At 41.9% G+C, this 27,813-nt stretch overlaps 1 protein-coding gene across 2 annotated transcripts in view; it reads right to left on the reverse strand.

Annotated features, from left to right (window-relative positions):
- The window catches only part of TGFBR3 (transforming growth factor beta receptor 3), a 186,636-nt gene that overhangs the window by 151,878 nt on the left and 6,945 nt on the right, over positions 1–27,813 (reverse strand). For both annotated transcript variants that reach the window (XM_058538504.1, XM_058538503.1), the window contains exon 2: positions 12,952–13,131. In XM_058538504.1, coding sequence (XP_058394487.1) covers positions 12,952–13,012 — 61 coding nt within the window. In that variant the 5' untranslated portion in view covers positions 13,013–13,131. The remainder of the gene's footprint in view (positions 1–12,951; positions 13,132–27,813) is intronic.

The following is a 27,813-nucleotide window of genomic DNA, read 5'->3' on the forward strand; positions in this document are numbered from 1 at the left end:
CTACTGGGAAAACCCAAGGACTTGGTAAAAGGGCACAACATTCAATCTTTGGGTTCTGAAACTGCCCCTAACTCTGACCTTTAGTCCAAGAGAAAAAAGATGGTCATTTTACCACAGTGAAGAGATGCTATGACCATTCCCTGCTCAGCAACGCCAGTGCGAGCCCCAGCTAAAGAGCATATTTCTCAGAGTACACACTGAGCTTAGAGTTCCCATAACTTAGAGCAAAGCCAGCCAGGCCAATAATTCACTTTAGCAAGTGGCCTTAGTTATCTGTAACTGAGCTCCCTCTCCAGATGGCCAGAGGGAGTATTTGTTTTCATCATTATTAATGAAGAGTAGTTGGAAGAAGATAGAATTATAGCTCTAAAATAGAGGTCCTCAAACCTAACTGGAATGAAACAGACATGATATTGTTCACATGTGGACACCCTATAGTCTTCAAAACAAACTACTGAAAACTACAAAAGCAACGCTGAAAGAAATTAAAGAAAATCTAAACAAATGGAGGGGTATACCATGTTCATGGATGGCAAAACAGATATGACACGCTACAGATACTGTGCACTTTTCATTCTATCAGTGGCAATCCTAAACCCTCTCTCTTCCACTCAAATATATTTAAATGCAAATAATCATGGTTATTTTAGGACAACCTTGAATTGTTTTATCTTTTTAAAGAAAATCACTCTAAAGATAAAGTCATCAATTTAACTATTAGTTGCAACATTATTCTTGATATCTTACAACTTAACTGAGATACACCAGTAAGCCTTGACATTGTGGCACAAAGTTACTTTCCAAAATAAAAGTGTAAGGAGACTGAAAAAGATAAAGCAGCAAAGAAAAATCAGTCATTTATTGGTGCAAAGTTTTTATTCCCAACTTTAAAAGTATCTTTTATGATCTCTCACAGCTCTGAGATCTGCATTCCTATCAACTCTATCAAGTTGCCTGAGGATTCTACGGAAAGAGTTAAAAGTCTAAAGCTGTTCCTCCAGGCCTGCTGGCCCAGGAGGAGACAGGTTGCCCAGGGCCTCAGGACAGCCAGCCTCACACAGAGTTAACAGAGGCCGCTGTGCACTCAGGAATAAATTCCTCAACCAGCACATACTCTCCTGAGGTTTTCATGTAAGCTTTTTCCAATAGATTCCAAGCTGAGTAATAAACATAAATAATAGACTTTGTTGGGCCTTCCTTGAGTTCAGGAAGATCTGACAATATCACGAAATAGCTCAGCACAGTCCCCTGAAATTTTTCATTAGAATTCCTTTCTTCTGAATCATGTTAATAAAGTACGATTTGGCCTGGGATCCGTAAGTAACTCCTTACTCACAGGCTCCTCGAGCCCAGAAGGACGGGAAAAGACTCTGAGGTCTGCCAGTAGGAGGCAGGGCCAGGCCCAGGAATTGGAAGATTTCTGGATGGATATTTTCAAACAGAGCTATATACTGCTCAGAAAACAGCTCCCTTATATAACACTTGATTGGCTCCGAGATAAGTCTGAAACACTCTTCTCTACTTTCATCTTCAACTGTCTACACTGCTCTGAGTCACCAGAACTGGCACTTGGCTCAACAAGCCTCAAATCTCTCTCATCTTTAAGGGCCAGAGATTTCTATTATTTTTCTACAATTCATCAGGCTGAGCTAATTCTAGGTGTTATTATTTTATAAGATATGTCAAATGTAGCAAAATAACGTAAGCCTATTTTCCCCCTTCATACGTACAGAATACCCTGAACTTAAATTGGCATGCACTTGATTTCAAATTGAGACTTTTGAACATCATTTTACAAATGCAGTAGCAATTTGCTGCCCTGGGCCAGCTAAACAGAGGAAATGAGGAATCTGATTTGTTTTAAGAAGAAAAAAAACACTTTAAGGCCTGATTCTGGTGCCTTTGAACATTTAACACTTAAAACCTGAATTGTTTCATAACAAACTAGAGCTCCCTTTCCTCTCTCTAAGAAGAGGCCCTTGGGAAGTATTTATTTAGTTAATGAATGTTAAGTAATTGTGTTTCTCTCACAAAACAAAAAACAAACAAAACTTCTAGAAGATGCTCTTTGGGCTCCCTAGCTCAGCAAGGTCCATATGAGCTCCATCAGCCAAGAGCCTGGAGCAGTAAAATGGGAATTCAGGGAACAATATGGCCACAAGCACTTCTCCGAAAAGAAAAACAACTCCCCTCTTGGCCCAACTCCAAAAGGCAATTGAGCCTTCCAGGCTAATCTCTGAACAGCCTCTCTGCCAACTTTCTCCTACAGGCATTAGGTTTTTCAGCACGGGCTTTGCAAATCATCTAAAACAATTAATTAGTGCTTTTGAATTCACCCTGTACCATTAACGAAACATTGCCAGAGAGCCTTTGATAGCGTATTTCCAGAGCTAATTAAAGGTGGCAAAACAGAGGACACAGACTCCCCAGGCACTGGAGAGGGCCAAGATGGGACCTGGCGGGTGACAGCGAAGCCATCCTTGCAGACATCCTGGAGTGACAAAGGCGGGGGGCTGCTGGGGTCAGGCCCTCAGAGTCCTCCATAATATGCCAGACCCTGCTCTCAAATTATACAATTACCAAGCTCTCGAAGTTCAAACTATTCTTTCACCCTAAAGACATTTTTTTCCCTAATGAGTGGAAACTCTTGCTTTGATACTTAAAAAGTTTGGTATTGCTTCTAATCTACACCCCCATGCCCAAAAAGACTGGCTTTAAAAAAAAGAAAAATAGTAGTTTTAAAAACTAAATATTAAAATGAATCTCACCCTCAAATTCCCTTCTTTCAATCAATGTGTCCAGCATAATCCAAGATTTCCCACTCCCATAACCTCAGTCATGTGGGAAACCTTGCTATTTTTTTCACTATCTAATGCCACACAGAATTCCAGACTGCTCCACATGCATGGCTAGCAAGATAAACACATTTTTGGGAGGCCTAGAAAAAAAGCTAGCAGGGGGACAAGATGTAAAAATGTTGTTGCATTCCTCTGGACTTTTCTGGTCCAATTTCAAAAACAGAACGACCACCACCTGGGGTTTGTGGCGAGCTCCAGGGCTCTGCTTAGGGTGCTAACTGCCCCCCCACATGACAGTGATGAGGTCTGAGAAAGCAAATCAGAAAACTTTATAAACTACTCAGTGGCAAAATAAATAAATAAAAGTTATTTTAAAAGACAACTTTGCAGGCACAGAGGTTATCCCAATTTTTAGTAAATATGGTGCCGGGTGCTTAACAAATATCAATAACAACTTAGGGAATTTTTTTCCCTTCTGTAAAAATGTTAATTTTTTAAAGCTCTAGCCTGGAGTCTGATTATTGGATTGAAACAGGTATCAGTGAGTAAGGCAGAGTTAAAAACTAGAACAGGTCCAGCAAAAATGAGGTGTGCCCCATTTAACATTAACTTTTTTTTTTTAATTTTATTTATTTATTTTTTCCCCCAAAGCCCCAGTAGATAGTTGTATGTCATAGCTGCACATCCTTCTAGTTGCTGCATGTGGGACACGGCCTCAGCATGGCCGGAGAAGCGGTGCGTCAGTGCGCGCCCGGGATCCGAACCCGGGCCACCAGCAGCGGAGCGCATGCACTTAATCGCTAAGCCACGGGGCCGGACCAACATTAACTTTTTTTAAACCCTTGTTAACCTACCTCAACTGTCCCTTTTATCCAGTCAGCTGGTACCATGCCACATTATCTAGAGTCTCCTCAGCCACAGCTGCCTGCACCAATGGCCCCGTGCTCACTGAATCAACGCAAGTCTACTACCTTGGTCTACTAAGTCCCAAGGCAAGAAATGGGAAAAAGCAAGAGGCACTTAAAAGGAAAAACTGGAGGGAAATTCCTTCTTTAATAACTATGATAACTGTGTCAAGGGGTAGCCCCAGCTAATAAACAATAAATATGCACCTGGTCTCTGCAGGTGCACCACACTTATAGCTGAGAGCTAAAGGTGTCTGTGGAACTCATTCCCTCAAACCAATTTCCTCTCCAGCACATGGATCCCTCTGGCCCAACAGAGTTTACTGGAAGGTTTTCAAGGTAGCTGTTTCAAAGGCATGCTAAAACCAAGCTCTCTTTTATGACAGTAAGAATTTCTAGAAGGTGTTTGCAGGTTCTGTGTTACCAACTGTGCATTGAGAAAATAGATCATCTCTGCTGTCAAACGTGGTCCTCAGACCAGCAGCATCAACATCATATGGACCTGTTAAAAAATGTACAACCTGTGACCCATCAAGACCTACTAAAACAGAACCTGCATGTTAACAAGATCCCCAAGAGATTCGTATGCACATTGAAGTTTAGAAAGCACTGGTCTAATGTCTGTCTGTTTATAACTTCCAACTCCAAAAGCAAGATGGGTATACCCCATCCTCAAGCAAAACCAGTATGAATATCCCTGTTGTAAAACACATTTTAAAGTAATTATTTTCTTTATAGAAAAAAATTGCTATAAGTATCAAGCTCCTTGCTCACATTTAATACGTAGTTTAAGTAATAAAAATGAATTTACATACAACACATTTATTTACTATAGAAAGCTGGATACAACCATTATTTCTCTAAAATACTAGTTTTGCTATGAGGAGGACTTTTGCAAAAGGTGGTAAGACCCTCGAAATCCATAATCCTGAAAACAGACCACCTGGGGAATGGAAAGGATGAGACTCGCAAATCAGAAGAGTAAGTAAGTTGGGAAGAGAGGCTCCAGGCTTTAAGAGAGTGATTTTTCAAGGGCAGTCATTCACAGTGCAAAGGGATTTTCTCTAGATGGTTTAGGGGGTTGTTCTGTGTTTTAAGATACAAAACAGGATTTTAAGATACAAAACAGTAATTATCTTTACTAGTAGTTTATGGCATAGTATTCCACTGATATGAAATGTAAAGTCTTTATCCTCTTTCCTCCCCAAAAGGAACAAATTGAAAGAAAAATCACAAAATCATTGTCAGGTTCATAAGCATATCACTCCCAAGGGTCCTTCCTTTTAAACTCTGATCCTGGCCACCAACATCTCTTGCCTCAATTATTACAATAGCCACCAACCAGTATCCCCAAATGCACCCTTGCCAAACAGTCTATTCTCAACACAGCAGCCAGAGTGATCCTGTTAAAACATCTTTCAGATCATATCATTCTGCTGCTCAAACCCTCCAATGGCTCCCTCTCACTCAGAGTAAAAACCTTACTTACAATAGCCTACGAGACTCTACACACACACGCCTCCCAGGTAACTCTCCGACTGTCCACTCTAGCAGCCACCTGACCCACTTCCTATTGCTTCAGCAGCTCAAGCAAACTCTCACCTCAGGACCTTTGCACTTTTCCTTCTGCCTGGAATGCTCATTCCCCCAGATATCCACTTAGCTCACCTCCTTCAAATCTTTGCTCAAATGTCATTTTCCCCATGAGGACTTCCCTAATTACCTTACTTTAAATTGTATTCCCCACTAACAATCCCAAGCCCCTCTGCTTTTTCTCCATTGAACCTGCTAAAATATGCATAATTTGTTTGTTTCTGGTCTGTCTCTCCCCACTAGGATGTAAGCTTCACGGGGACAAGGATTTTTGTCTGTTTTGTTGACTGCTATATCTCCAACACCTGGAACAGTGTCTAGAATAGTCAACAGATGCTTGTTGAATGAATCAATTAACACCTTAGTAAACTCAACCATGTTACAAGGTGGAAAAAACTCATTCTTTGCACTAACTCCAGTCTCCCCATTCTGTCCCTCAGAAGCTAGCAAAATACCTGAGAGTGGTAGGCAAAGTTTACTGACCAGACTACAAGTTCTCATCTAAACACAGCAGTTACTTAAAAGTTGAAAAAGAAAAGACAAAATGTGGGGCCAGCCCGGTGGTGTAGCGGTTAAGTTCGTGTGCTCTGCTTCAGCAGCCCAGGGTTCACAGGTTCAGATCCCTGGTGTGGACCTACGCACCACTCATCAAGCCATGCTGTGGCAGCATTCCATATATAAAACAAAGGAAGATGGACACAGATGTTAGCTCAGGGCCAATCTTCCTCAGCAAAAAATAAAAGAAAGAAAGAAAGAAAAAGTGAAATGATAAATGGTTCTTTCCCCAAACTCAAAAGAAAGGGGAGGGTGGGAGTTATGTGGCATTTTGCTTCACCACACAGCAACAAAACAGCAGTTGGCATGCACAGATGCCACTGGAAAAGCTCATCTTCCCAATGGAAAAGCTCATCGCAAGAAAGTGCTGCAGCAGCTCCGTGGCAGCGCTGACAGAACAAGGACCACTCCAGAAGCTGACGCTCTGCTCTCCCCTGATGCCTGTGCCACCTGAGCATCCTTTCGGATGGGGAAGAAGGGTAGGAAGGAAGAGAGGTGTCACTCCAGATGGCTCTACTCTATCATGTAGACTAGGACTAAGTTACTCAGGCATGTAGGGGGCATGTGTGAGGACAAAGGGAAGCAACACAAGGAACTTAGAGCAGTTTTACTGGAACTTTATCCTTTTGCCATAACTACCACTTATCATTATCTTGTTCCCTTCATTACCAACAGAGAATAACTTTAAAAAAAAAAAAATCAACATTTTCCTTTGAAGGTAGTAAGATTTTCCACATTCCACTCTGGCTTTTTTTTTTTTTTTTAAGATTTCTAAGAGTTGGCAGGATAGGGCAGGAGAATAGCGGGGCCTCAGTCCCCAGAGCACCTGCTGCCTAGTCCTTGGAAGGAACACTCTGAGAGCAAGCGCGTTTTTGAGCTCTCTTGAATTCCTCCTGATTTACAGTGTCCTCTTAGGAAACAAAAATATGGCTATATTGGACTTCAGGATAAATCTTTTTTAGGCCACTCTGGCAGAAAACATTTTAAAGAAAATGAAAGTCAGCAGCTCACAGGGATGCAGTGTGCAAGCCAGGCCAATCTTCTGAGAGGGGCAAGTGCCTTGACGCCTGGATGCCTGTGTGCAGGGCCTCATGCTGGAACTCTTCCCAGACACTCCCTGCTCCTGCAACGCTTCCAAAACCAGCGCTCGGAGCTCGGAGCGCTATCAGTGATTCAAGGTGGCCCCAGAGTATGAGGGATTAGCTATCAAAGCAAACAAGCTAAGAAAGCCTAATGTCCTATATACACAATGTGTGAACGTATACACTGTGAGCAATTAAACAGCAGTGTGGGCACACACAGATAGCTCTGTCCTGAAGGAAATGTTGATCAGTGTTTATAAAAAAGACCATCATTGGTGTCCTAAAAGAATCCAAATAAATCGGGAATCCAGAAAGCAGGGTGGCTATTATACAGTTTAGGATAAGGTTGCAAAGGAGAGAGAAACCTGGGTTCTCAGTACTTGTCTAATATCAAATCCATGTATAATCTTACTCACGTTCTTTCTTACGCTATATGCACATCTGGTTACCCAACTATCTATTAGTAAACTCTCCTTGCAAACGGAAAAAAAGGCCTTTTATTAGATATCATATCATATTCCACCCCACACACACTCATCCAGGTCCATGCAGAGCAAGAGAATCTTCAAGAAGCAAACATCTGTTTTCTTGACTACTGCTAACTGTCCCAACTGTGTGTGTGTGTGTGTGTGTTTACTGCTTCTGTGCAAAAACATAAAGGGGGGAGGGACTTCATCACGCTTGGGTGTGCATGGTATCCCCAAAGGGAACACAACCTAAAATGCAGGCCACTCTATCCACTCTGGGTCTTTTAATAAAGTTCTTTGCTCTTTAAAATAAACAGAAAGTTGGCACCGTGGTGATAGCTGGCATTACAATTGAATATCTTTTCACTGTGTATCCAAAAGTGGAATTAAAAACAAAAGTGGTTATAATAACCACCTAAAAACAATAATAATCACGGACCAAATCAACTAGCTGTGTCCAGAGATTTAGGGGTTGGCAAGAGAAGGCCTTGTTGAATTTTCTTTGAACCTTCAAGTCCATCCCTCCTCTACTCTTTACACTCCCTGGTGGCAGCCCCCGCCAGCACTCACAATGCCTTCCTGCCATTATGAGTTACAGCCTCTGATCACTCAATTGGCAGAGAGGAGAAAACTATGGCAGAACCACCTCTGTGGTCCTCAGGCCTTCATCTCCAGCCCAAGAGAAAGAGTGCCAGCTCCTTTTGGGCACATAACAGACAGAGCATGAACCCTGGACTTGCGGCCACTCTGCCGGTTACCAGTTGTATGACTGCACATACATAGCCATTTTAACTTTTTTAAAAATTGATTTGTCTCTCATTAGATATTACATCTTTCTTCTCTTAAGCTTCAGTTTCCTCATTAGTAAAATGAGTATAATAACAGTAGAAAGAGGGGTGGCAGTAGTAATAATTACAAAAACAGTGATAATGATAAATACCTACTCAGTGGGTTTCTGTAAGGATTACATGAACTGATACGTGTAAAGCACCCAGCAGAGTGCCTGGCCGGCACCGTGTCAAGAGGTGCTAACAGGTGCACTGTGGCAAAAAGACCGTAAGATTTGTCAGTGCATCTTGTCTGCAGAAGAGTGTTGACTTTTGGTTTCACCAAGAGTTGAACCATCTTTCTAAATTACTTTCTCTAAGTCCCATTACTCTCATTCTAGAAATGAAGAAAACAATACTTGCCTACGCCAGGGACTGCTATGAGAACCAAATGAAATATCAGGTATGAGAGCATTTTGAAAACTATAAATATAAAATGATATTATTATTAGTTTAGCCTCCCTCCAAGGCTGCCAGCTTGTCCCATTGTAAACCAAGTATTAACCAGCTGGTATCTCTGCTTGCTGTCCCATGGACACAGAGTTCAGAGCTTTCTTAGCAGGAAAATAGCTCCAACTAAAAACATCTATTTTTCTTCCCATGGACTATCCCTGGAATTCCAGGTACATCCAGTAGAGATAAAAAGAAACGTGTTTGCTCAATAGAAATGCATGTGCAGGTCGTGAGCAAGCCTCCAAGATGATGCTTCTAGGCCCTGAATGGAAACAGTGGAACATCTCATGAACACCTTTCTGCAGCATTCACCTCAGCAGCACTGCTCTGACCTGGCACAAGGGGCTGGTGGATGCAGACAAGTCTATCCTTTCCAACCAGACCGACTTCCCTGAATTCTCTCTGTGTGCTCTTTTTCTTGTTATTAAGGCTCCTGGGAACACAGCCCTACCTAACCGTGGTAAGCCTCAGAGGCAGCAGTTAACATTTTTTAAAGATGTGTAGCGGAACAGTTTTTAAAATGAAAACTTAGGGAGCCTTAAACTCACAGGAGCAAGCATTTATTTTTTAAACTTCCCACTTTTCTTAGAGAGATTACAGGCCAAAAACCTGGGGTAATTTCTAACTGAGAGGCATTATGGTCCTTACACAGCTTTTGTTCACCAAGAGCATGGCCCTCCCTCCCCACAATGCTGTACAATTACCAAGGAACAAGGGAGGGAGGAAAAGCAAGAGTTTTGTCAAAGCAACCACTGACCCTGGGCTGTGGCTTGCTGCCCCTGCCTCCTTCCCCCTCAGCCACAAGCAGAGAAGGAAAGGCTTTCACGAAGGCCCAGCCAAACCCATGGGGCTGGAACAAGCAGCCTCCTACTACTCTAACTTGGGCTCATTTTATGTGCTGCACTGTGCTCTGCCCCCCGCTGGCCGCGTATCTAAGGGAAGCCTTTTACAGCCTCCACCTTCTGCTGCCCAGAACTCGACAACAGAGCTTCACGGCCATGTCAGTGAAGTGAAAATGCAAATCAATAAGGCCCATTACTTGAGGGTCCTTCCGCTCTGATAACTTACATCATCTCTTCTGAGGCCAAAAGGGTTTAATCTGGTTCCAGGGTGTCTCATTGGTAGCTACTCAATCAAGGAAAGAGGCTCATTCGTTCCACGCTGAGGGTCTCCTACATAGAGGCTCCAGTGGAGTGGCTGATGGGCTGGACTCTAGAGCCAAACTGCCTGGGTTCAAGTCCCAGCTCTTCACTTATTAGTTATGGGACTTTATACAAATTATTAACAAAACTGACTCTCAGTTTCGTTTGTAAAATGCAGGTGATGATGATAATACTAATACCACCTCATAAGGTTGTCCTATAAAGACAAAATAAATCAGCTGGCAGAGAGCAAGCCCTTGATAAATGTCAGCCTCTGTGCCAGGCACTGTTGTCTTTGAAGACCACATTCTCAGCCTCACTTTATGAGGCCACCGTTTGAATTTTAAGATTAAACAGTGTATGCCTTTGGCTAGGGGAATGGAAGAGAAGAGAATCCAAACCTCAAAATGAAATCCACAGGCCTCGTTCTGACATTTAAGGTCCTCCACAACCTACTCCCATCTGTCTTTCCAAACAGCCCTCCTGCCACATTCCCATACCAGCTTTCTGGGTCCTCCATTCATTACAAAAACACCAAGCGCCTAATGCCATGTACTGTGCTAGGCACACTCCTCCCATCTGGTCAACCCAGCGCCTTCCCCTTCCTAGATTCTGCCTGGCCTGCGGAACAGAGCTCAAGACCTGGCACTTCCACAAAGCCCTGTGGGATGCTCTAACCCACCAGGGCTGCTCCTTCTGTCCCCTCTGAGGTCTTTCGGCTTTTACTTGGCACTCACCATACACTGATTATTTTGTTAGACGCTTATATTTTATATGCCTAACTAAAGTACAAGCAACTCAAAGGAAGGGATGAATCTTACATTTCTTTGTATATTCCTAAGTGACTAGTACTGTGATTTGGCTTTAGCAGGGACTCAGAGAATAACTGATTTACTTGATGTTTCAAGAGGGCACAGACAGCACACAGCAAACCCATTATCATTCTTTCTAAACAAATACCCCCTTCTGATCAATACTCCCTCATCGTGTAGAGACTTCAAGGTTCAATCTGCAGACCTAGACTAAGTAGGTTTATAATTAAATCGGCTATTTATTAGCTGTGTGACCTTGAGGAAGTTACCTAACCTGTCTGTGCTTCAGTTTCCTCATCTATCTATGGACTAAGGATAAACAAAGTACCTACACTTCTTAGGGTAATTATGAGAATGAAATGAGATAATACATATAAAACGCTTCGAATGTGGCCTGGCACACAGTAATTAATTAATTATTCTATAAATATTATTATTACTATTACTACCTTGAAGTTAAACTCATCCAGAATGCCCCCAACAGCATTTTGTAAAGCATGCTGGGCCTGTACAGAAAGCTACTGGATATCAGTACATACAAAACATTTCTTCCTTCTTTTTCATTCATTTGGCCCATTAAGTTGTCCAAAAAGGCATCTCTACGGCTGTACTATGGATCAGTTGCCTCAGGTTGTTACAAAATCTGCAGTTCTACCGTATCTTCAATTTTACCATACACCTCAGCAAAGTTTTGAGTGTGTATAAACTCAAAAAGATATTTTACGAATGGCTTGAAAGAGGAAAGAAGGTCTTAAGCAAAATTGATTGACTATCAAATACATCAAGGCTGTACAGAGCCATCAAAAACAGCTATGTTTTTCAGTTTGTCCCAGGCATCAATGAAGGCAGAAAATTTTGCATCAAACCCGCCAGGTATGATTATACATCTTGTCATCAAAACAGCACATTTTCCATCAAGTCCTTTCTCTCTCTTTTTTTTTACGACTTTTCAATGAGATTTTAATTAAGATCAGTTTTAACGTACAGGCTAAAAGGCAAATAACTCTTCAATCATGAGACAAAATGAAACTGCTGACAGAGAGAAGGGGCAGTTCAAATTCATACACTGGCATTCAAAAAAAAAAAAGTAGCAACTTTCTCTCAAGATATTTGTAACAAGGGAGACATTCCGCTTTCCAATCTCATAAACCAAGTTCTGCGAACTGGCTTTCACTCAGTCACCCAGTGTCTACGTCGACTCCTGGTCTGAGTTTACTGGAGCCTTAAGGGGGGTCTGGCTTCTTCAGGAGAGCACAGAGGTTAAGAGCATAGATGTAAAACCTGGGTCCTCCACTTCCTAGCTACACGACACTGTGCAAGTTATCTGATCTCTCCGTATCTTATTTCATTATCCATAAAATGGGAAAAATAATCATACCTACCTCAGAGTTGTGATGAAGTGACCTCATGAAATAAGAATATACTTACTCATTGTTATATTCTATAATTGTTTAGCCAGTGCCTGGCTGTAGTGCACACTCAATAAATGATAATTATCATCACTATCATTTCCTCTCTATGTGAATTCAGTAGCCAAAACCAAGAGGCTAATCATTTTTCAAGTCAATGCATTTCTTGTTGAGACCAGCCAGGTTCCAGAACTGGTCCAACAAATTAGTATCATGTAACTCATTACAGAAGAGACACAAAGCAAATTACAATAAAATAGAGCAAATTAAGCTTCCAAATGTGTTAAGTAACCCTGAGTGCGAACACTAAGATGTTGATGTGGGGGATGGGATACTCTTACTGAAGCAACAATGTTCCAACCAAGTCAATTGCTTCTTCTCATCTCCAGCCTCATACTCTGATGGCCTCCAGGAAGCATACTGTATTTCTGTACTTTTTTTAAAAGTTACATATTAAAATATCGGAAAGGGGCAAAATTAAAAACCTCCTAAGCAGCCTACGCCAGGGGTGTCACCTCTATCTAGAAGATCTATTTATTTTGTGATAAAGAACAAAAAGCCTTTCTTGAAATTCTTATTTAGGACAAGAAAGTAAATGTAATCTACGCATGTAACAAAATTAAGTGAGATTAAACATTAGCATATTTGTTCTCTACCCGTCTCGACACTGGGGGTTAATTAGGTATCTATGTCACTAACATTAGAATGTCTAGCACAAACTGGTAAAATATAACACAGGTAAACATACTATGTATCTGCATAGTAATCAACATTTTATTTCCCTGAAGAACATAAATACTCAAATTTTGCATAAACATCACGTCCTAAATTTTTCTAAAGTGAAGAGACTGAGGAAAAATATATCCAAAAGAATATAACAAATATGCAGTTTATATTATGCAGCTTACCTGCAGTGGCTAAACCGGAACTCATCAGGGCAAACATGGCCATCACATAATGAGACACCATTTTTATTTCTCCAAAAGTGTGTCCCGTTCAGTCACCTCAGCCTATAGTTCTTCAGATTGTAATCAATATTTGCAAATCAGAAGTGGTCTTAAAATCCTTCTTTCCAATTTTCAAATTGCCTGTAAAAACAAACATATTTCAAGAAGAAAACTTAATGCAGGAACTTCTTTTCATAAACGCACATTAAAGTGAAACGAAGAATTTCTAAAAAGTGTAAAATAAATTTATCTTAACAGATGCCGAGACAGCACTCACGCAAACTGAGGTGGGGGTGGTAATTACCTAACAAAGATTTTCATAGCAAATACTTTTGCAAAGACATCCTATTAAATCTTTGGTTTTACATAAAATTTTAAGGAATACAGAAGAAAATCAAGGTGCACCTATAATAAAGCATCACCAAATACTTTGTAGCACTAAAGGAATCAATGACACTTGGTACATGAATTCCCTAGTTCCAACAAGAAAACACACGCGACTCTGATTACAGACTCAATCTAACATTACAATGACAGCGTTAGCACAAGGATCAAGTTAAAATACATTTAGAATCAATCTGAAAAATAAAGAACTATTAAAAGGCAAGATTCTTATTTCAACTGTTTGCCAAGATTTTAATAGGATAAAAGTATTCCCTGACTGTCAACCCCCCCCAAAACTATCTGGTTATGGCCTAGAGGATCCAGAGGTCCTTTCTAACCTTTTCGTATCCAGAGCCTTGAATGACGAGTTCTGTGGTGGTTTGTTTAACTTGAATATCCCTCCCATGACCCTAAAGACTACCTCATTTAGACACTCTAAAGTATATCTTCCAGCCCTATATCCCTGAGCCTGGCACAACCCACAGAAGTTGTTCAACAAACATTTATTGAGCACCCACTGTGTTCCAAGCATTGTATAAAGACATGATGCCTTCTACTCAGGAATAAAAGTTATCCAACTGGATAAAAGCACAGAGACCCTGCCTGATCTAAGCCCTGAGCAAGGCAGGATCATGGAGTTTCCAGGAACCATCTCAACTAGTTGGGGATTGCAGCCTTGTGACCCTCACCCAGGGAGTACCATCCACAGAACTAGCTTGCTGCTTCAGAGACAAAGCCAGTTTGGGCACTGGTAGATACATACAAAAACATAAAAACAATAGCAAAAGGGGCCGGCCCGGTGGCGCAAGCGGTTAAGTGCGCGCGCTCCGCTGCGGCGGCCCCGGGGTTCGCTGGTTCGGATCACGGGCGCGCACCGACGCACTGCTTGGCAAGCCATGCTGTGGCGGCGTCCCATATAGAGTGGAGGAAGATGGGCACAGATGTTAGCCCAGGGCCGTCTTCCTCAGCAAAAAAAAAAAAAAAAAAAAAAGAGGAGATTGGCGGATGTTAGCACAGGGCTGATCTCACAAAAAAAAAAAAAAACAATGGCAAAATGAGTTTCTAATTAAATGGTCTTAGTTCATCTCATCAAGTGTTAAGAGAAAGATATTTAAAATGGCTCTTTGCAGTAGGAACACTAATTGCCTATGAGAAGGAGGGAAACAGGGTGACTGGGGGACAGCGGTGGGAGGGAGCAGGAGCCTTTTCACTGAACTCCCATTTGGGTTTTGCAAATACTACCTATCCAGAAATAATAACAATAAAGTTCTAATTTCAAAAATAATTTTGATATATGTTTTAAAACTAAATTATTATATATGCAGGAGGCACTGTGGTTCAATCTTGGTATACGATAGTGATTAAAAGCCTAGTATGAATAAAATATGGATTATAAGGGCAGTTTTAAAAGCCTGCCTGGGTGTGAACCCACTCTGCCACCAGCCTATGGGTGACACTGGGCAGATTATTCTTCACACATGAGCCTACCCTATGGGCTGTTGTGAAGATTAAATGAGTTAATATATACACGTTGCTTAGAACAGTGCCTAGCACATAATAAGTGATGCATAAATGTTAGCTATTATCATCAGTTTGTCCATTCCCTCTGAGTTATATTTATACCAATAAAGTGGAGAAATTAGAGTGTGGTTATTTATGCAATTCTTAGCTACTGTAAAACCAGTTCAGTCTTTTATTTACTACAAAATAAACATTACAAAAGATACAAAAAAGGGCAGGCCCCATGGCTTAGTGGTTAAGAGCTCGCGCTCCGCTGCTGGTGGCCCGGGTTCGGATCGCGGGCACGCATGGACGCACCGCTTGTCTGGCCATGCTGAGGCCGCCTCCCACATACAGCAACTAGAAGGATATGCAACTATGACATATAACTATCTACTGGGGCTTTGGGGGAAAAATAAATAAATAAATAAAATTATAAAAAAAAAAAAGATACAAAAAGGAGAAAGCTAAAGGATGGAATCACTAAAAGAACAAAATTGCCAGTCAAGTTGAGGCACAAGTCATTGGTGGCACAATGGGCTTGTCTCAAAAACTGACTAATTATAGAGATAATTTTGGAAGCTAAGAAAGTGCCTCCAATCATCCCTTGAGGTCCAACATTTCTGTCCCCATAATTCCACATCACCTCAGATGAAATGAAGTGTCCTTTGTTAACTTAAAAAGTCAACGACAGCAAAGAGAATTTGTCTCTACTTTTTCCCCTAAAAAAATTAGATTTCCTGAATGGACTGATAAGGAAAACCCTCTCTAAAAGAATACACTATTTCAGCAAAAGCAAAACTCTGTAAGGAAATCTCAGAAGATGGCTTCCCAGAGGATTTTTATGGGGCACATAAACTATAATCAGCATGAGGCTTGTGAGACTATTGAATGAGCTTGTGTCACCCCCTGCCCGCAGCTGCAGAGGGTCTGTCCGACTGTACGCGTTAATCCTGGGGCTTAAACTAGGTCTGAATGAACCTGTGGAAAAGAAAGGCAAATGGTTCTATTAAAAATATAGACTGCAAATTGCTGACAATAATATTGGGCAATTATTAAAATGCAGCAATTACAGATATAATACAGCCAAGCTAAACAGTTTGATGCCCAAAGGCAAACCACAGCAAGTTTACACCGGATCTTAAAACATCTCCGAGGAAGTCCAAGACAAGTTGAAACTACACACTGCTGCCTCTAACAAAGAGGGAACTTTTCTTCTTTTAGCTTAAAAGTCCCTCCACAATGTAACTTGTTCAAAAAGAAAATAAACTGCAGAGAGTTTTCTGTCTAATCTTCCCAACGTGGTGACAGGATCCTAAGGCGGAGAAGAATAAAAAGGGAAGCACGTTGTTCCCATCCAGTGGAACTGGAGTTTTGGCCAAAACTTGCAGACATTAGCGCCTTAACACACGACTCAGGGATCAGTTCTCCAGCTAGAAGAATGCTGGACAAGCAAAGGCTTCTGATAAGCTGTAGATCTGAAATAAAACTAGAGAAATACAAACTCCTCTTCCTTCTCTGAGATTATATCACACTCAGTTTGCAAAGACCAGGGACGCCTCACCCTGGTTTTCTGACCTCACTGAATCTTCTGGACTTTAAGAACTAAATGCTCCCTTTAGAAATATAAATAGGGTACTCTGAGATCTTGAAAGAACAATTTGGGGTCTACTGTGTAATAGTCATTTTGCCCACATTTCAAAGTAATGTGTTCCATTCAAAGGGTACCAGAACTTTTAGTGTCCGCAAATGAACAGAAAAAAATTCTGGGTGAGAGCTTAACGGATTTAAAAAAAAAAAAGATGAATGTGCTACTAATTCTTCTAATTTCAGAGCTCCTCTACGTCTATTTCTGAGGCCATTAATCTGAGCATGCTGTCCCATGTTCCCCGGTGATCCAACAGAGTACAAAGGTAAAGACCAGGATTAGCTGAAAAACTCCTACCCAAAGGAGTCCTGAAAACCATCCTGGGTTAAACCAACGTTCAAAAGGAATTGGTTGGGAATGGTATTCCTTGGGTTGAACAGGATGTTTTTTTTAAAGAGCAAATCTTGCTCTATCTTAGGAGGAAAATGTGGCAAAATGATGTCTGGCAGTAGGTTAAAAGCCAGTAAGAAAAATTACTAAATTCTCCTTTGATGGCTAACAGAACCAGCTATATAATGACATTATCAAAATCAGAACTAATGTATAATTAACTTGTAGCCAATCAATTTCTCAAAAGAATTAACATGCTAAAGATATATATGAATGGCTCTTAAAGTTGGAAGAGGTCAACATGATTTTACTGATGAAGAGGAGCCCAATCCCCAAGACCAGCACTTGCCCAAAATAACACGGCAGAGTCCAGACTAGAAACCAGATCTTTCCATGACCAGCATTTACCTCCCAGCTCAAGGTCTGTCACCAAAAACTAGGAAACATTTTCTCCCCCTCGGTATCCAATCTCCGAAAACATAACGATTTTCCCAAGAGAGGGGGACGCCTGTCATGGCTGCCATCAGACATTGGTACTTCCATCTTTACATATGCACTCTGCACCAATCATTACTGATCACAAACCGTGACTTGACTTCAGGACTGTGGGTGGCAGCTATAATAAACAAACAATCCTTGGTAACACTGTATGACTCTAAATTCTCTGAAAATGCAAAGGGCAGGATGAAGCACAAACCTGTGTTAAGTCTGCAAATGGTTAAATAAAAACTGGTAGCGAAATTGTTCTGATAGCTATTCAACATGTTATCCAGAGGATTTAGAAGAGGCAGGATGGATGACATCAATATCTAGCTTGGCAGCCTGTAGAAAGGGGTGTACAGGATGTAGAACAGATACTGTTGTTTGTCTGATGACATTTGGATGCCCTTTGAGACCTGTACACAGAGAAAGCAAAGCCACCTTACTGAGTCACAACAGCAACTCTCAGATTTCTCTACTACACAGAGAAACTGGATAATTCCAAATCCCCATTTTCAGACAGATTTGGCATAAAGAGGGGAAAAGTCCTGGATTTGGATAAGAAATCTTTGGAATAGCATCCAAGCACGATCAATATTCAACAAATATTTACTACTATGTGCCAGGCACTGCTGAAGATGCCAAAGATATAGCAGTGGAAAAAGGAGCCCAAAATCCTGTCCTCATGGAGCTTATGTTCTTGTAAAGTGACACCATTTACTACTTTAGGCAAGATATTTCATTTCCTGACCTTCATTTCTTCCTCCAATAAATCTGTATTGATTGCTTACTCCATGCCAGGCAATGGGGATATAGTGGCCAAGCAAAGAGACATGTTCTCTGCCTTCATGGGCTTAAAGTTTGGTGAGATAAACAAATAATCACAAATATACAACTACACACTATGATAAGTGCTCTAAAGAAAAAGTATCCACAACCTGAAGGATAAGTAGAGGTTGAAAGGCCAGGCGAGGAGGTAGAGGAACCATTACAGATCCCTGACACCTACGGAGGGAGCATGGCTGCAAAGCCAAATGGGAAACAAGAGGAATAAGGTTCGAGAAAGGGTTTAAGCAAGGAAGTGGTGTGATCTGATTGGGCTTTTAAAGATTTCTCTGAGTACTGTATGGAGAACAGACTGAAGGGAGCCCAGAGTGCATGGAAGATCAGTTAAGCCTCTTACAGCAGGTCAGACAAGAAAGGAGGTTTAGATCAGAAAGGAGTCTCAGTTTCTTCATTTGTAAGAAGATAATAACAAATTAAGCTCACCTACATCATAGGGTTGTTGTAAGAATCAAATCAGATTGTACAGGTACAGTATAAAAGTTATTATTTATCATTAGCACGCTGTCTCTACTAAAGAGAATTATTATCCTGAGGCCTAAGAGTAAAGTCCCAACATTCTGCGGCTGCCAGTGGCAGGGAAAAAAGGAGAATAACTCCTGAACTACCTGTACTTATAGGCAGGAATTCCTCATGAAGACTCAGTGGGAAGGGAGGCAGGAGGCACAGAGGGTACAGGATGTGCAGAGAAGCTGGAATCCACTCTCCCCTGCACCACCAGTGCCGGCCCACCCTCACTCCTGGCACAGAGTGTGACCAGCACATCTCGGGCCCCAGATGCTGTGTGGTTTCCTTGAGGCCGACCTTCAGTCAGTTCTTAAAAGCCGTTTTGTCTGTCCCAAGCACAAGAGACCTCACTGCCCAAGCAAAATCCAGTAAAAAGGGGAGGGTGGGCATGAATACTACATTTCCCAAGGTTGTGAAAAACCATGTTTTGTTCACTTTCACAAAATAGGATGGATTTTTTACCCACCCTTGCAATATTCTAAGAATCACATTTCACATTTAATATTTGTGTATCTAAAGATTTCTGTTGCTTATAATTTTGAGCTAAAATTAACAGAGAACTCTACTTGGGGGTTTCCAAACCTGCCTTACCCAGATGTGTTACACTGGACAAGTCATTTAGCCTCCACCACCCCCTCATCTGTAAAATGGTGATGATATTTTGATTGTAATGTATGAAGTAGAACAGGGGCACGGTACCTAAAACAATACCTGGCCCACACAGCACATTTTTTAAAAATAATAGTCATTGGAGTTTTTATGGGTAACATACAACTAGACTTTCAGAAAACCAAGCAAACTACCAGTAGCAAGATAATATAAATAGTAGTTTAGATCAGTTTGTATTAATTTTAGGACTAGACTTTATCATCTAGAATTTCAAAAATCCCCTCCAAATCACCAAAAAATAATGATTCCAAACTCAACACAAGAGATATGAGTCCTAAAGACAGTCATAATATTGCAAAGCTTTTCGCAAAGGGTGGCAAAGCTACTGCTTCAACATCTCTGGTATAAGTCACAGGGATCTGGCTGCACGGCCCTCCTCAGTTCTACCTTATGATTCCAAATTAGTGTCAGGGGTTTAGCCAGGGGGCTGCGGAACTCAGCCTGGCACTGCCACCAAACCAACATCTCAGCGTAAGGGTTACTTCTTTTTTGTGTGTGTGTGAGGAAGAGTAGCCCTGAGCTAACATCTGTTGCCAATCCTTCTCCTTTTTGCTGAGGAAGATTGGCCCAGGGCTAACATCCATGCCCATCTTCCTCCACTTTATAGGGGACGCCGCCACAGCATGGCTTGATGAGCGGTGCACAGGTCTGCAGCTGAGATCCGAACCCTCGAACCCCGGGCCTCCAAGCAGAGAGTGCGAACTTAACCACTATGCCACCGGGCCAGCCCCTAAGGGTTACTTCTTTAAGGTAGCCTTCTATGATTCCCTCGGACAAAGTTAAACTTGGACACCTGGAATGTAGTGCAATTCAACCCTCAAGGTAAATCTTTATGTAATATTTCCTTCCAGGTATGGGCTCTCTCACTCATCTGTTCACTCCAGAGAGAGAGATCACAGTCTACCTAGCTCACTACTTGGCATACAGTAAGCATACAATGTAGGTATCATAATGGATAGCAAGTATAAAATAGTATTGTATACATTGCAATTAAAAGTAGTATGGAAAGATGGTGAATTATGAGAACATTTCTCAATAATAAATGATAAACCAACAAATAAGAGTTGTGTATTTGAGGGCCGGCCCCGTGGCTTAGCGGTTAGGTGCGCGCTCTGCTACTGGCAGTCCAGGTTCGGATCCCAGGTGCGCACCGAAACACCGCTTCTCCGGCCATGCTGAGGCCGCGTCCCACATACAGCAACTAGAAGGATGTGCAACTATGACATACAACTATCTACTGGGGCTTTGGGGAAAAAAAAGGAGGAGGATTGGCAATAGATGTTAGCTCAGAGCCAGTCTTCCTCAGCAAAAAGAGGAGCATTAGCATGGATGTTAGCTCAGGGCTGATCTTCCTCACAAAAAAAAAAAAAAAGAGTTGTGTATTTGAAAGACCCTATATCCCAGGCAGCCTCAAAGGAATAGGAGAGGCAGGAGTTCTGGCATCAACATGTTTTACAAGCTCAAACAAGTCACTTCATTCTGGGCTTTAATTTCTTCATCTTTAATATGAACAGATTAAACAAGAAAATCTTTTATTGTATACCTTACTTATAACTGTTATTACATGGACCAATAACTAATCCTGAATCTCTCCTAAAAAATGAGACTTCAAACACACTTGTGGAAATTTGAAATGCATGATCATTTAATGGCTAGCAAGAATGACTTAAAACTGGAAAGTATTATCCAAGAAAAACACTCAACTTGACAACATAAGTATAAATAAAATACTAATACTACATTAGCTATTTTTAATGCATAACATATAAACAAAAAATATTTAAATGAATTCTCTTCCAAGCAATGTAAGCAGACACAAAATCTGAATTTTATCACATCTGCCCATTTTATCAAAACTGCCATTTTTATTCTATTCCTCAAACTCCAGGAGCTCTACTCATTCCCCTCACCTCATTCCAAAAGCCACTTCTGATAAATTCCATCCTACTGTGAACATTCCATCTCCTTAAAATTTGTGTATAATTTGTTCCATGTTATCTTCTACTCAGAGCCAACTCAGAATGTTAGAAATAGATAACATCTACTCCAACCCTTTAATTTTACAGATTAGCAAACCAAGAATTAGAAAGGCTCAACGAGTGGGCCACAGCTAGTTAGCAGCACAGCCAAGACTTGTCCATACGCTGCTTTGTAATTACTCTGTGCTTCTTCATGTGTTTATACCTCGTCCCCCTTCCTATTAGAGGCTAACCCCATGCTTTCTTCTGACTCCACAAAACATCTCAGCTACCATCTAGTGAGCACCTACTGTGTTTTTCACAAGTTCTCATTTCATCTTCTCAACCCAAGGAGATAAATGTCCTTTACTCCACTTTATAGTGAGAGAAGTGAGGCTTCACGATGCTAGACAACCCCAAGATCACCAGCTAATAAGTCCTGGCACCAGGATTTGAGCCCTGGTCTGCCTGACTCCACAGCCCATGCTCTAAACCACTACAAACAGGAGCTCATCCACTGGGCGCCAACCAGGCCCTGCACAGTCACCTTCTGGTAGTGGGCGGGCTGATTAGATCTGACATTAAGGATGTTATTTTGTTTTGAAACCAGGGAGGCAAGGCTCAATCAGCAGTTTTATTTTACTTCATTCATTCACACAACAAACCTTTATTAGCACCTACCATGTGCCTGGCACTGTTCAGAGTGCTGGGGACACGGCAGTGAACTAAACATAACACTGTATGCTTGGAGTTTACCTTCTAGTAGAAGAGACAGACAACAAATGTATAATGTGTCAAGTGGTGGTTTAAGTCCTACGATAGAAAAATAAAGCAGATTAAGGAGAGAGAGTGACAAGAGGAGGGATGTTATTTAAGATAAGGTCGTCAGGGAAGGTGTGATATTGTGATTTATAATATGAAATATATATTTGGTGTTCATCCCCATTTCTGGCACAAAGCTCCTAAGACCCTTGGAATTTCCTAAGTGATGAGAGGGATAAATGTCTTTTGTTATGTTAATGAGGTGACTTTGGGACCCCACCTAAGGATGGGGGCTAGTGGCCAGGAGATCTCAGGGTGTGATTAGAGAGTTGGAACTTTCAGTCTCACCTCCCACTTCCCCCCACCTGCAAGGAGCAGAGAGTGGCTGGAGGCTGAATCAATCTCCACTGGCCAGTGATTTAATCAATCATGGCTATGGAACGAAGCCTCCATAAAAACCCAAAATGATGGGGTTCAGAGAGCTTCCAGATTGGTCAACACGTGGAGATTCAGGGAGAGTGGCACCCTACAAGAGGGCATGGAAGCTCCGCACCCTTCCCCCATACCTTGCCCTACGCATCTCTTCTGTCTGGCTGTCCCTGAGTTATATCCTTTTATAATAAACCAGGAATCTAGTAAGTGAAATTTCTCTGAGTTCTGTGAGCTGCTCTAGCAAATTAATCAAACCCAAGGAGAGGGCTGTGGGAACCTCCAATCTGTAGCTGTTCGGTCGGAAGCACAGGTAACAAGCTGGGCTTGTGACTAGCGTCTGAAGTACAGGGAAGTGTTATGGGACTGAGCCCTTAAACTGTGGAATCTAATGCTATCTCTCCGGGTAGATAGTAACTAGTGTCAGAATTAATTTCAATTCTCAGACACCCTGCTGGTGTCTGAGAATTGCTTGGTGGTGCGAGGGGAAGACACACCCACACACAGTGGAATTGGTGACCAGAACCCTTTTTAGAAGGCCTCTCAGATGAAGTGACATTTGAGCACAGAGGTGAGACACAGAGCTGACAATATCTGAAAGAAAAGCATCCCAAGCAGCAGGCACAGCAAGTGCAAAGGCCCTGTGGTGAGCGAGCATGCTTGGTGTGTTCTAGGAGCAGACTGCAGTATAGCATAGTGGAAAGCATGGGGACGCCCCCAACCCACCTGGGTTCAAATCCCTGCCCAGCCTCTTCTTAGAGGTGTATCTGTGGGCAACTTACTAAACACCTCCACACCTCATCTATAAAGTAGAAATAATCGTTCTATTTCCCTACAATGGTTGTTATGAGGATTAAGTCAATTAATAACATGTAAAGCACTTAATACCTAGTATGTGCTTAGAGTTCAGGAAATGGTAGCTAGGATTTTTAACTAGGTGATTGATAACTCAGCTCCATTCAAGACAATTTATTTTCAATTTGATAGTTTTGAATCCCAAGGTTAAATTCCACTGCTGGCTTTGCACGTGGCCAATGACTTCCTCTTAAGCCTTTGACTTCCTTGGCTGGGATTCCTGTGCTGACGAGGAGGGCTCTGTAGGAACCATACTGATGTTATCGCAAAAAGAGCGGGAGGCAAATCACTCTAACTCACTGTTAAGCTAATATAAATTACTCTTCATTCAACATAACCCCTACCCCCAAGAATCAGAAGCTTCTTCAGAAGTGTAATTTACTGCCCGTTGGATTTAAGTCATTGGTTTCACAGGACTGGATCCCACCAGTCTTGACCCCTCACTAGCACCACCCACAGAAGCAAGTGGTAATTTCAGTTGCAATCCTCCGTCTTGAGAAGAGTTAAAACCTCTCTTCAAAATTAAGACGGTAATTTAATTTTAAAAAGGACTTTCTCCAATATCCTTTTTCTCTAAGCTTAACATTTCTTTTCAAAGAAATCAGAACATCAAAGCAAAACTCAAGAGTCATCTGGCCTGGCCATCTCCAGACTGTTCCTCAGAACACAGCCCTGAAGCAACTCTAGAAGATACAGTGAGCGGCTCTAAGGATGGGCCCAGAGCCAAGGGAAGATGTCAGGGTGACAAGAAAATTCTGCTCCTCCGCCCCATACCCTCTCCCCTAGCTCTTTTCTTTAATGCTGTGTTTACTTTTCATCTTTGTAGTCCAACGGGTTAAAGGGCAAACCACAGGCAGAGAGAAACCACAGCAAGCCCGAGCCTGTTAGAGGTAAAATGGGAGGCTTCCCAAACCACTTGTAAGGCTAGGGAGAGCCCACGGCTGCTGCTTCAAGTCAGACAATTAAAAAGAGGGCAGTGTTCTAGTCTGACAGGTCTTGAAGAAGGCTTTTTAAAAATCAGATTCTCCTTCCTCCAGACAGACCTGATGGTTTTCCCTTTTTAATGCCTTTAAGTGTATACTTAACTCGAGCTATAAGAAATCCACAAAATCTTGCTTCTTTTCATTCATTTATTCATCCAACAAATATTTATCAAGTGCCAGGGCTATTCCAGGTGTGAGGATTCAACAGTGAATAAAACCAAAAAAATCGCTGCCCTCGTGGAGCTTACATACTAGTCAGGAGACACAGCCTATATAAACAAGACGCATAATGGTATAGGAGATAGAGATAAATGCTAAGAAAACAAAGCAGAGAAGAGGGAAAGGACATATCTGGGGGTCTTTACTTTGTTTCCTTTGTTTTGAGTAAGAATCTACAGGAAGTGAACTCTGTAGATATTTGGGAGAAAAACACTTCAAGCAAAGAAAACAGCAAATGCAAAGGCCCTGAGACAGAGCATGTCTGGCAGGCTTGGGGAACAGCAAGGAGGTCAAGCAGCTGGAGCAGACTGAGCAAGCCAGAGAGTGGAGGAGTGAGGTCAAAGAGGTAACAGGCAAGGGAGTCAGGGCCTGATTGTGTCGGGCTTTACAGACCATTGTAAGGAGTTTGGTTTTTGCTCTGAGAAAGACAGGAACAGTGGAGTATTTTAAGCAGAGGAACAACAGGATCTGACTTAGGTTTTATCAGAGCCATTCTGGCTACTGGCGGAGAAGATTGCAGAGGGCCAGAGGGAAGCACTACTCCAGCCGTGCGATCTTGGGCAGGCCCACTAACCTCTCTGTACCTATCCTTAGAGGGTACAGGGACCTTAGAGGGTCCTGTAGGATAGAGGGTCCCCTTCTTAGCCTTAGAGGGACTTGAAGATGATTATTTCTAAGCCCTACTCTAGCCCTTAACTCTGACTCTGAGTTGATTTTCTTTCTCTTTTCTATAGTTATAATTTATATCGACTGTAAGCTTGATCTTTCCCCAACGCTTTAACCGAAATGGAACTGAGTCAAAGAATTCAATTTGACAGGACATAATATATGCCAACCCCATGCCATGCACCCAGGATACAAAGATGATAAGACTCAATCCTGCTCTAGGGAAGTCCACAATTCGGCAGAGGAAGAAAATAAGTTCTCACGAGGCAGCAGGAGAAGCGCCGTAAGAGAAATTAAGGGAAGAAGCAACCAACCACCTGCCAGGAGGAGCTATGTGGAGCTTCCCTAGAGAAGCTGACAGTGGAAACGGCCTGGACAAGCAAGCAGGAGACCACTAGAGGACAGCAAGCAGGGGATGTTGGAGGAGGGGCAAGTATAAAAGGAACAGGGTGTGAGCACAGGGCATGCTTTGGAAACGATAAGGAGTCTGGTAGACTGCAGTTCATGGAGGAAATCAAGGAAAAATGGCTGAAAAAGTAGGCTGCGGCTATATTGTCAATAACTGGACATCCCATGCCAAGGATAATGGAACAGCAGAGACTTTGAAAATGCAAGAAATGAAAACACAGACCTGTGCTTTAGAAGGTACCAACCATAATGAATGAATAATTGGAAACAGATGCTGAAGCCAGGAGACCCAACTGGCAGACACCTGCAATAGTCCAGGTGAGATAATGATTTGGAAATGGAGAAGAAAATGCCAACTGAGACCTGCTAACAGTAAGCCACAGTGGGATTGGTGTGATTCAGCTCAGGGAAGGAACCAGAAGGAAGTTAAGTATGCCTAAAGCTCCTTGATTCATAACTGGTGCCACTTACTGACATAGGAAATAAAGGAGTTGAGACTGGGACCAGAGAAATAGTATGCTGGGTTTTGGACTTAGTTTTAACAGAAAGACCTACAGAACAACCAGTAGCTGCTGGAAATAAGGGTATGAAATATAAAATGGCATAGACGTGACCATTGAGGCATGGAAATATGAGCGACTAAATGTAGACTGAGAAGAGAAAGGAAAGGGAAGATGGAACCTGGAGAATGCCAGCACATGCACTGAAAAGGAAAACTGAAGAGAGATCTGCAAGGCAAGGGGAGAACCAGCAGAAGTAGTTCCAGGGAAGCCAAGATGATAAAGTGTGGGGAAAAGAGGAGAGAGAAGCAGCAAACACATCACAGAGAGGTCAACAAAGACGCTGACTGAACGCAAGCCTGGAATTTTGTACTTAGCACCTTTTCTAGCGCCCTGTCATGGTGTGGTGGGCATGGGAGCCCACCTGCCACAGGCCGGGGAGTTATGGGAGGTAAGAAGACAAGAGCCAATAACTCAACACCACTAGCCCTGACAGACTCCGTGTTATCAAAGATTCTGTACCATCAGGAAAGTTTTATTCAACACACTGTGGAGGTGTAAGGTGTGAGAAACAGGAACTAAGATCTGCTGGGGGTGATCTGCTGATGGCGGAAAGGAGATTTCTTAGTTAACACATGGGTCTCATGGGACCACTAATCCTGAAACTAGCAGCAGGCATTCAGAAAGGCTAGTTGCTTCTGATAAGTGCTGAGGACAATACACCCACACACACATCATCCAACTTCCAGTTAGGCTTCTCACCTTGGTATTCTTCTCACACTAGCATCCCTAGTCCTTCTCCCCCAGCAGAATAATGCTAAGCAGCAGGGACTACATTTCCGTTCAAAGCAGGGTAAAACGTATAACAAAAAACCATTGCACCAACTACCTGGTATGATGCTGGGAGCCCATAACCTGGCAGCTTCACACAGGAAAACCTGTATCAAAAACACCAGCCGGGACCCAGAACACTGGGACCAAACCCCTTAATGTCAGCAGAAGCTGCCTAACTACTCTTCCGTTTGCTGAGAAACAAAAAGAAGCTGAAGGAGGAGCGAGTCTTTCATCCCAAAATTATTCTTAATTTCCAATATAGAATGCTTAGAAAAATTTGAAAGCCAACAGAAAAACTAACAGATTCTTTTAAATGTGCATCTATAGTCCTTTCTCCTTTACCCTCTACAAAAAAAAACAATCCAACCCCCAAATGATCATTTTTCTTGGCTTAATCTCCCTATTTTTGTGATATATAATTGGAAACAGACTGCTTTTTCCTGGCTTCAGAGAACAGGATCTTCGGGGTTATAAGAGTTGCCAACTACAAAATCTCAACCTTAGCAAAATTTCTTTTGCAAACCTCTTACCTATATACCTACTTGAAATACATATTAATGCCAAAGAAAACATTTAAATCTCTTATTATTATGCAAAAGTGAATTTTCTCCTAACAAATTAGACACTCCCCTCCCTTTCCTAATCTCCCTAACCAGTTAAGCTAAGTGGAATCCTGCTTTGTGCTCAGTTATCTCTCATTTGAACATTACCAAAAGCCCCACCCAGCAAGGTATCTATATGGGATACTTTCTGGAACTATTTTTAAGAATTTAGTAGAACTGGTTCTACAGGAAACCTCCTTATTAGCCCACACACTGAATGAAATTAAAACCTTGAATATCTTAGAA

Source organism: Diceros bicornis, chromosome 4, assembly GCF_020826845.1.
Source record: "Diceros bicornis minor isolate mBicDic1 chromosome 4, mDicBic1.mat.cur, whole genome shotgun sequence".
NCBI classification, from domain to species: domain Eukaryota; kingdom Metazoa; phylum Chordata; class Mammalia; order Perissodactyla; family Rhinocerotidae; genus Diceros; species Diceros bicornis.